This window comes from Saccostrea echinata, unplaced genomic scaffold (assembly GCF_033153115.1).
Source record: "Saccostrea echinata isolate AGI-Se365-2 ecotype Australia unplaced genomic scaffold, CSIRO_AGI_Sech_v1 ptg000001l, whole genome shotgun sequence".
NCBI lineage: Eukaryota > Metazoa > Mollusca > Bivalvia > Ostreida > Ostreidae > Saccostrea > Saccostrea echinata.
Genome location: NW_026889750.1, coordinates 50,454,262 through 50,465,149, shown reverse-complemented (window position 1 = coordinate 50,465,149; position 10,888 = coordinate 50,454,262). Strand labels below are relative to the sequence as shown.

The following is a 10,888-nucleotide window of genomic DNA, read 5'->3' as shown; positions in this document are numbered from 1 at the left end:
TTGAAATAATATCGCGCCAAGCCTTATGATGAAGAGTTTTAAAGATCTAATAATAACTTCGATGGGCGTTGTATAAAACATTGCTCATCTAGGATTAGGCATGTTTGAAAATATTGTATACGTGATTCAAGATTGGACTTGGACGAGATGCGAAGAACCGCGTCTCAATACACTGTACATTGACCATCTGCAATGTGTGTATCGGTTATTCTCAAAAGACGATACTGGCAACGACAGATAAACCAAATAGACGGGCAAAATCAGACTTCTTAGATCCGCTCCGTATACACTCTTACGCAGAGTGAATACCTTGCGGATAGAGTCTAAGAAGTCTGATTTTAATTAGACTGATAAATGGGGCGCATTTGATTCCGAAATGGGGGGGTTGGGGGGTTGGAAGATTTCGGAAATAAATAACCTACCTTCGAAAATGTTGAAAATATATAATCTGTTCTCAAGTGGCAAGAAAATAGATAATCTGTCCTTGTCTGGAGCTACTACAATGAAATCTGTCTTATCCGACACATGTGCAGTCCGTTTCCGTTTCACTGTAAATTGCGACGTCCATTTTCATTCCCATTTCACTATTTTCCATGTTTTTTACACTGTGTAAACAAAAACCGACACATTGTAAACATGGTAAATCCGACACAAAGGTTGTCTCCCACTGCATGTCAGATTAGACTCACCCCCACCCCAACAGTGCTTTCCTTTATTCCCATATTATTTTTTATTTGCCAGCACCCATTTCAGAATAAAATGTTTGTGCCCTTAGAAGTAGATCAAATAAATTTTCTTTAGAGGGGCGAAGATTGTTTGAATAAAAATCCATTACTAAACCCAGTCATATTATAGATTCGTCCTTGTGACAACTCTACGCATGCGTTAGTAAGAGGTAAATCTTTCCAGGCTGCTGACATCATACATCTTCCTGTCATATACTAATACTCTTGGTTTTGTATTTCTGCAGATCTTCAGCTTTACTTTAAATGGTGATCTGAATTGGAATCTGCACCACGCATAACCCTTACATCGCATACATATTTCCTATATATCTGCCATTCACCATTACATGATCAATTTGGTTCCTATCTCTTCCATTAGGAGATTCTCATGTCAGTTTGTGTATGTCAAGGTAGCTACAGAGAGTTTCACAGATGACCAAGGCATACAGTCCTGCTAACCCACTCATGTTTTCATTCCTGGTGCCTATTCACTCTCGTCCCATGACTCTTTCTCAGCCTTCATTTGACATCACAACTAATACATTTGTATCGCCCATCCATTACTATTTTTATGGTCGCCCGCGTGGCGCAGTGGTTAGAACGTTCGCTCTAGAGTCGCGGAGTAAGGAGTTGATCCTTACGGTGCGGGTTCGAATCCAACTGTGGGACGTGGAGACCGGTCCTTCGGATGAGACCGTATAAACTGAGGTCCCGTGTCGCAGTAGGTGCTGGCACGAAAAAGATCCCTCACTGCTCAATGGCCCTAAGTGCCGAATATAGGTCAAAATTTGTAGCTTTCCATCGGCACATGGTGGCGTCTCCATATGAATGAAAAATTCTCCAGAGGGACGTTAATAAACAAAAAAAAAAACAAAAAAAACAAAAAAAAAAAAAACAAAAAAAAAAAAAAAAACAAGATGTGTTTGTGAAACACTGATGCCCCCATATGGCAGCTTATGGCGAAGGTTAAAGTTTCTCAAATGCAAGTCAAAATTCAGGCCAAAAGATAAAAAATGTTGGTACCCAAAGAAAGGTCTTGTCTCCAGGAATATACCTGTGAAATTTGAAAGCACTAGCTGCAACTGTTCAAAAGTTATGGCGAAGGTTAAAGTTTTTTAAAAGTAAGTAAAACGTCAAGGCCAAGGTAAAAGTTGTTGGTATCCAAATGAAGGTCTTGTCACAAAGGTTACATATGTGAAGTATGAAAGCCCTAGCACCAACCATTCAAAAGTTATGACCAAGGTTAAAGTTTTTTAAAAGTAGGTCAAACTCCTATGGCAAGGTCAAAGGGTCAAAGTGGTTGGTATCCAAAGGAAGGTGATGTCACAAGGATTACATATGTGAAGTATGAAAGCCCTAGCATCAACCATTCAAAAGTTATGGCCAAGATTAAAGTTATTCAAAAGCAGGTCAAACTCCTAGGTCAAGGTCAAAAGGTCAAAGTGGTTGGTATAAAAAAAGGCCTTGTCACAAGGATTACATATGTGAAGTATGAAAGCCCTAGCTCCAACCATTTTAGAAGTTATGGCCAAGTTTAAAGTTTTTCAAAAGTAGGTCAAACTCCAAGGTCAAGGTCAAAAGGTCACAGTTGTTGGTATCCAAAGGAAGGCCTTGTCACAAAGAATACACATGTGAAGTTTGAAACCCCAAGCACCAACTGTTCAGAAGGTATGGCCAAGGTTAAAGTCTCATAAAATTTTGCAAAAGTGGGTCAAACTCCAAGGTCAAGGTCAAAACGTCAAATATGATGGTACCCAAAGAAAGGTCTTGTCACAAGGAATACACAAGTGAAATATGAAAGTCATAGCTCCAACCAATCAAAATTTATGGGCAAGGTTAAAGTTGACAACAGACAGAGAAACAAACAGACAAACAGACAGACAGGACAAAAACAATATACCCCCGGGATCTTTCGATCCGGGGGCATAAAACTATTTTTATGCCATGTTTCGGCTATTTTACATTACAATCTCTCTGTAGTTGTTCATAAAAGGTGTTTTTATCTGCTTCGTCTGTTTCATTTGTTGGAATATATATTTGTATGAGAGTTATTTTAGGTATACGAGAGAAAAAGTGTGCTCTGATGATTCTGTCATTGACATGCAGATATTCCTCTCAATCAGGCTTAGATGACTTGCCTTATTGAGTATAAACCTTACTCCTCTATAATGTTCCTTAGCTGCAGAGTACACAATGGTTTCTCGATCCAGAGGTTGTCTTTAGTTCACCAACACCTATCCATCTTGCAGTTCCATTCTGTCGATTTTATATCTGTTGAAATTTCTTATGACATTACCTGTTTTTCCAACTTGAAACATTGTTCTAACATTTAAACATCCTGTCTTGGTGATGTTCTTTGGTGTCGTAATGAATGGCATCTGCGTTCCTTTCAGCTAGGCCATTAGAGTCCTTCCGTCTTTTTCTGATTGCCTTCATATTCTCGGGTTCCCAATGAAGATAATCTTCGTCAGGAATCTTAAGCTTGCATGTCGCGCTAGCCTTCTCTGTTGTTTGTTATGACGGGTTTCCGAAATCATCTGGGGGTTTTTTTATGGAAGGAGGTGATTGGTCTCAAGTCCAACTCCAAATTCATATTTTGGGCGCCAACATAGCAGTTAATAACGATCCCTACTAACCTGGTTTGTGATCAGAGTTTGCTCTCCTAGATGAGCTGCCGGCCAAGCATGATCTCCCCATGTGCCCCTGCGAAGTCAGCCTGGGGCTGTATAGTAGTACCCTCCACGAAGAGGCACCGCATAAGACTTGTGGAAAGGCTAATGGCAAAGGAAGTCTGTTACATCTGGTTTCCTTAAATTATCGCGTTACTTCTGGCCAGTAATAGATGTGACAAACACACAGACACTAACACCAACACACTAGACATATCACACCACCTTAAGCAGACTCCTGTTTATAGAAATAAAATAAATAAGTTCAACCGCATAATTTTTTTTTATTCAAAGTTTCACTATGATGTCCTATAAAGCGGTAAAAGGTTGTATATATTTATAAGGGTAATTGCAGAAAGATAGAATTTTGAACATCAAAGAAAGTTTAAAATTTCTTAATATTTAAAAAAAACTTGATATTTGCATCATTAAAGACAAAAATAAGTTATAAATTATATCTTTTTTTATTTGTATCACATGTCCTAAAATGGATATTTTGTTGGTTTGTTTGTTTGTCGTCCCTTCGAGAAATTTTACTCATATTTGAAATCAAAATTGGTACCGTATATGATTTAGATTGAGACGCCACCACTTGCCAGTAAAAGACAGCAATTTAAGACCTGTACCAGGCACTTAAAAATATTTAAATAACAATAGATAAAAATATATTTGAGCACATCGTCGGAAACCCACGGGTGATCTCGTCTTTATACTTATCACCCGTGGGTGATAAGTAAAGACGAGATCACCCGTGGGTTTCCGACGATGATTTGAGCATGAGGGATCTTTTTCGTGCCAGCACGTACTTCGAGTAAGGACCTCTCGGTCTCATCCGAAGGACCGCGTTCTCAGCGTCACACAGTGGATTCGAACCCGCGACGTAAGGATCAGCTCCTTGCTCCGTGACCCTAGAGCAACGGTCTAACCACTGCTCCACGCGGGAGACTAGAGTTTAAAAATTCATTAGAGTTAAAAAAAAGAAGAAGCATGTAATACTAGTACATGTATTACATTTCAGTTCAAGATTTACAATGTAATGCTAAGACAAATATCTTGTTATAAAAGATAAACTTAATTTGACTCGTTGATTTTGTTCCTGTTTGAATTTGGAATTCTCTCTCTTTCTCCCTCTCTTCTTCTTTTAAACCTCGTCATATCAGATTGTTAGATTGATACTGTTCCAGTTCAAAACTGATAAATGTAAGTACATGGGTTCTTGATTTTTACCGTGTGTCTTGGAGAACTCTATACATCAAGACGAAAGAGCATTCTCTAGTCCAGTCTTATTTTTTTTTCGAGATCCTACACTGAGGTAATGTTTAAAGATGACCCCTCCACATCTGTGTTTGCGTTCACACTCAACCCTGTAGTCTTAATCCTGGAAAAAAACTGAAAAATGATTTTCATAATTGTTGAAGAGTGCCAGTTGCTTATAAAAAATCTTAGTTTTTCGGTTGGAAGTCAAAAAGTACAAAAGATTTTTTGTAATATAATACATTTTCATACCCCCTTCTACGAAAGCATAGAAAGGTTAAATTAGGAAAATGAAAAAAATAAAAGTCGTTATCACGACTTTTATTATTTTTTTCATTTTCCTAATTTAACCCTTCTAGGCTTTCAAACACACACCTATTAAAGTGAAATTATCTTTCAAATATTTACATGTATGCAGTGAGAGTGATCTGCTCTTAGATGTAAGGTTAATTTACAGTGTATGATACAATAATGAATTATTCTTCACATTATATCACACCAAGTTAAAGTAACTGAATAAATTATTTGCTTGTATTTTCCCAATGTAACGAAAAAATTATGGTTTCTATTCACTTGTAATATTTTGCAATTGATCATTTTTCACTGGGGAAATATTACACATGCACCCAATGTTGAAAACTTTTATATGAAATAAACTTGTCACAGTCCAAAGAGTCTCCTTAACGATAGATAAACATTCGCCCCTTTGCCATCTATTTGTGTTGAGGAGCTTATTTTCCCAACCTTTGTATGAGAAAGCAATTATTCCTGTAATTCGTTGTATAAAGCTCAACAGGTCATTATTTAGTCACATACAGAGTCGAAAATAAAGTATTAAAGTACTCCGATTGACGGAAGTAACACCACCTAATTTAAAAATTAATTTATGAATGTTCTTTTTACTTTATATATATATATATATATATATATATATATATATATATATATATATATATATATATATATATATATATATATATATATATATATATATATATATATATATATATATATATATCAACCAGAAGATAGAATATTGAATAAGAAATTATAATTATATATTCCTTCCTTCTAATATTTTAAAATATAAACGCAGATGAATTGATAAATTCCTGGGATATTTAGACACTGTCTGTCAGATTTTATCTATGTCATATATATGATTTTTAAATAAATTTTCCGTGTTTACTTTTCTCAGTATAAATTAGCATACTCTTTTTAAAAAAATCTAAGTAATACACATGTATATCTTACCAAATGACCTTATACAAATCCTGACTTGTAACATATACTGATGCAAACTGGTGTATGTAAACCCAGTTTTGAAGTGTTCATTTAGGACAAGGGTAGGAAAGGGAGTGAGTAAAATCAAATTAAATCACAGCCTACATAGAAGAATCCCAATTAAATAGGGGGATGCGCCTACTTGTATTCCTATGAAAAGCTGTTACCATTCAAATTATAAGAATAAATACATGTATCCTTAAAAAATCTTTTGCTGGTAATTATAAGCAGAGGAATTCTTGAGTTGGCGATGACATTCAGCAAAGGCAGTGGCTTGTGGTCAGAAGCTGATAGAGTCAGCATTTGATGGTAGCAAGCAGTGGCAGTAAGCATCTGATAGTGACAGTAGGCAGTGGTAGTAAGCAGCGGCAGTCAAAAAGGGGGAGTAGACAGTGACGGTCAGCAGCTGGCAGAGACAGCCAGCAGTCGACAGTAATATTCATTAGCAGTTAACAGTAGGCAGTGGTAGTAAGCAGTGGCAGTCAGCAGCTTTCACCGGCGGTAAACTAAAGACAGTCAGCATATGGTGGTGGCAGTCAGTAGCTGGTAAAGGTAGTGGCACTAGACAGAGGCAGTCAGCTGTTAGTAATAGTAAGCAGTGACAGTCAGCTGTTAGTAGTAGTAAGCAGTGACAGACAGCTGTTAGTAGTAGTAAGCAGTGACAGTCAGCTGTTAGTAGTAGTAGTAAGCAGTGACAGTCAGCTGGTAGTAGTAGTAAGCAGTGGCAGTCAGCTGGTAGTAGTAGTAAGCAGTGACAGTCAGCTGTAGTAGTAGTAAGCAGTGGCAATCAGCTGGTAGTAGTAGTAGTAAGCAGTGACGGTCAGCTGGTAGTAGTGGTAAGCAGTGACAGTCAGCTGTTAGTAGTAATAGTAAGCAGTGGCAGTCAGCTGTGGTAGTAGAAGTAAGCAGTTGCAGTCAGCTGTAGTAGTAGTAAACAGTGGCAGTTAGCTGTTAGTAGTAATAAGCAGTGGCAGTCAGCTGGTAGTAGTAGTAAGCAGTGGCAACCAACAAGTGGAAGTGGTAGTAAGCAATGGCAGCCAGCAACTGGTAGTGATAGTAGGCAGTAAGCAGTGGCAGTCCTAGTGACAGCAGGCAGTAAGCAATGGCAGCCAGCAACTGGTAGTGATAGTAGGCAGTAAGCAGTGGCAGTCCTAGTGACAACAGGCAGTAAGCAGTGGCTGTCGTAGTGACAGTAGGCAGTAAACAGTGGCAGTAATATGGAAATCAATTCCATGAATATGTAGCAGATGTAACCTGTCAAAAAATCTAGAAGGACGAGATAATGATGTGAAATTAAAAGCTTTCTGTTGAACCTACATGTAGGTTATTATTCCTTATGAATTATTGATAACCACATCCAACTTAAGACCGTATTTCATAAAATTATAATGTATATGTTGACTCGGATTCGGAAATGTATCTTGAGGTAAATAATTTCTGCCTTATTTTATATCTGATGTATATAAGGAAGTAAGTTTGATATCCCTTTGCATCTCGAAAAGATAAAATGCTTTATGGTATAAACCCATTAAAAGGGGATTACTTCGTATAAGGACACTGACTTTAATGGCCAACAATGATATAATCCTATTGTCACAAGACAAGACTTTGTAGTCCGATATCCCGCCTACCGAAAAAGTTCACTAAATAAAAAGATTTATTTTCAATGCAAAAAGTAGAAAGTTCTATTTTGACGCGGAAAACATATACGATGTATAGCTTCATGCAAATTTGTAAGATACACGAGTATCTAGGTCGACATACAAAGTATCTAATATATTTGCATATTTGATCATATTTGTGATTTGGGCGGAAATACCTCTATGTCAACCAATCGAAAGGGCACGGCATTACAGTATGTATTGTTTGAACTAAATAGTCACAGTAAGAAAAATAAAAGGGAAGGTTGAAGGGATAAGTCGAGGAAGTGTTTCAGACTCCTAACATGAAGAAGAAATGAATTAAACCCGAAGAATCATGAACCAGTCCAGTACAACAGAAACCATTTTGAGATCGGGATACGATCTATCAGTATACGGACTGGCTAATGGTCAGTTTCTTTACATACACATACCGGCTTTGTTATGTATTTCTACCAGTTTCATCTGTGTTGTCATTGTTATTGGACTATCATTTCGTCACAAAAGCTACAAGACATTTTTCAAGTGGACGAGAAGCGAGCGATTCGTGGTGTACCTTGCTCTCTGCGATGGAGGATTTAACGTCTCTCACTTCACTGACCATCTCCATATCGTCATCGTCAGAGGTCATGTCTATCCCAGAGAACTCTGCGAGTTTTATGGATTTAATTTGGCGGTTTTTGTTTCCGCTCAGAATTTGATGGTCAATGTTGTCGCAATAAACGCATTTATTTTGATATACTTTAACAAGCAGATTCCGTTTGGTAGGAAGGACTATAGACTTCTTCTATGGACTTTTGGTACACCTTTTGTAACTGCCGCCATTGCTGGTATCCTAGGACAACTTGGACCAAATGGGACATTGTATGTATTGTATCTCTTTCGATCTTTCTCGGTCTCTTTCTTTCTCTGTTTCAGTTTTACATCTATCTTCTTCCTTACAATGTGGAGGTAAAGGATAATTATATACCTAACACATTTTGTTGAAGGCAATAAATATAATAGTTTACATTTATGGCGAGTATGCATCTATTTGCACTTAAATACAGTAACAAAGTTAATCCATGTCGTTTGACTTCTTTTTTCTTCGAATTCGTAAATTTCTAATCTGAACTGAACAATGAAAATAACCAAAGCAGCCAACTTTTGAACTGACCAACCTGAGACTGAGACGAGGCTAAACTTTTCTGATTTGAGTGTGTCTGTCTTTCTGTCTGTCTAGGTCATTCAAATGTTTTACATGCTGTAGATCAACCGGTTCGTAAGAATAGGGCCACTAGAATGTGTAGGGGAATATAATTTTCATTCTCAATTAAAGTACAAAGGTATACATGTCAAATGAATATGGTTAAAAAGTTTTAAAACTCACAAGTAATGTGTTCACCGATGTTTTTTTTTAATTACTTGTAATAATGAGTAACACAAATGAGGTGTGTATAATTTATAACACTGGGGCCAATATTGCATCAAAATTCAAAAACGGATACAAAAGAAATAAATTGTATATATATTTTCATTGAATGTCAAATTGAGATTTCATCAAATTATAATATTGGTATGTAATGAAAAATGAAAGGGTTGTTCAAATTATTTCCAGAGCCAGGAAGGAATCCGATCAATGTTTGAAATTCTATAAATGGAGTACTTTAATTATCATCATCTCAAAAATAACACAGCTACATTGTATAGTTTGTCAAATTGATATGCTAAGTTCTCTATATGGGTATCGAAATTTGTTGAAGACTTGCCTCGGCTTAGCGTTGGACCAATCCATTGGTTTTCATTGAGCAAGCTGGCTCAAGCGTTTTGGCCCCTGGATTTCTTATTGATTAGGGTATCATTGAATTCACCCGATATATATTTCAAATGACATGTAATCTATCTCTAATTTTATTAAAAGCCATTTTTTATAAAACTTTTTTTTTAAATTCCGTTTCAGTTGCTATTTTGACGGCGTCAAAGGAACCATAGCTAACCTTTTCTTTACCACTGTGCCCCTGGTCCTGATTGTCGTAATGAATAGTATCCTCTACATCCTAACGTGGCTCAGAATCCGTAAAGAAACCAAACGACTCCACCTCGGCGACAGTTCGCAACTGATATCCGCCAACTTCACGGCTGCCAGGAACATGTCGCTGTTTGTGTTGGCTTTCTTTGTCCAGTGGTGGGCAATGTCCATGTTCGGAGTCTGGGCCTACGTCCAGCCGGAGAGTGTCCCCCAGGTGGTGTATCACCTCGTCACCACCTTCTCCAACATAGGGGGGATTCTGAACTTAATTGTTTACATTATCATCAGAAAGAGGTTAATTCTCCGGAAACATCTTAAGAAGCTCAAGAAGGCAGAGATGCAAGGCACCGAGCTCTCCAACGTGGGCACTTCAAAGTCCATCTCCCTATAAAATTAGAATGCAGCTGACCTTCATCAACATTTTTATTTTCTGAAAGGATTCGAATTGTACACATAGAAAAAAAATAATTAAAAAAAACTTTTTATAATATGAAACACAGGATCCACTATTTATTTTTATTTTACTAAAATGTATATCAGTAGCATTGACTCTGACCATAGACGCCCCTATCTTAATTGATAAATAAAATGTATCTTAAGATGAATTAAGATAGATATGCTTATGACTTGTTCCTTTACAGTGAAAACCATATAAATATATTTTCTCGGTAATAATCGTCAAGGAAGAAAAAGAACACTACAAATTCACAGAAATGTTAAATATGTGCAGATACAGGAACGAGGTTGATCCATTCATTTTCCATATGCTTCCTGTATACATGTATATACATATTTTATTAGATCACTTTACAGTTTATGTTAAATGCAGCAAATAATACTACCTTACTTCCTGGTTGTTTTGGATATTTTGATCATGTCTGTTTTATGATTTAGGTGTATTAAATCTTTAGATTTCAAATTCCTTCCGAATTGAAATAACAAATAAAGGATAAAATTGTTACAGCATCTTTTATAGAGCATGTAAAACAGAATATTTATAAACAGTTGAATTGTTTATTTGTTTTTTTTTTTTTAATTTTAATATAATTTTACCATTTTTAAACAAAATGGCGAAGCATGTGTACATTTCAATTTAGCCTTGTAATTGATGTACATATACACGTAGATATTCTCATCTCTCATATACGCCAAACAAATTCAGTTTCCTTTCATCGAGTGCATCTAATACATATTAAAGTGTAATGTCCCTCTGATAAGATAGATAACTTTCGAAGAAAATTATTCCAAGCAATCCAATGAATTGTCTCGCCTGAATGTACAAGTGATGACTATTATGTATTCAATTCC

At 36.6% G+C, this 10,888-nt stretch overlaps 1 protein-coding gene across 1 annotated transcript; it reads left to right on the top strand.

The window, feature by feature from the left end:
• The first annotated feature begins 7,859 nt into the window (after positions 1–7,859).
• LOC133180600 (adenosine receptor A3-like) lies at positions 7,860–10,595 on the top strand. Its single transcript, XM_061315077.1, has 2 exons — positions 7,860–8,436; positions 9,512–10,595. The coding sequence occupies exons 1-2, from the start codon at positions 7,910–7,912 to the stop codon at positions 9,969–9,971; spliced, it is 987 nt and encodes a 328-aa protein (XP_061171061.1). The 5' UTR covers positions 7,860–7,909; the 3' UTR covers positions 9,972–10,595.
• The last annotated feature ends 293 nt before the right edge of the window (positions 10,596–10,888 follow it).

What these genes read in the sequence shown, in the direction of transcription:
- LOC133180600 (XM_061315077.1), top strand. Translation starts at nt 7,910, where the DNA reads ATGAACCAGTCCAGTACAACAGAAACCATTTTGAGATCGGGATACGAT. An exon ending in CTTGGACCAAATGGGACATT is followed by an intron (nt 8,437 to 9,511) that starts GTATGTATTGTA and finishes ATTCCGTTTCAG; the next exon opens with TTGCTATTTTGACGGCGTCA.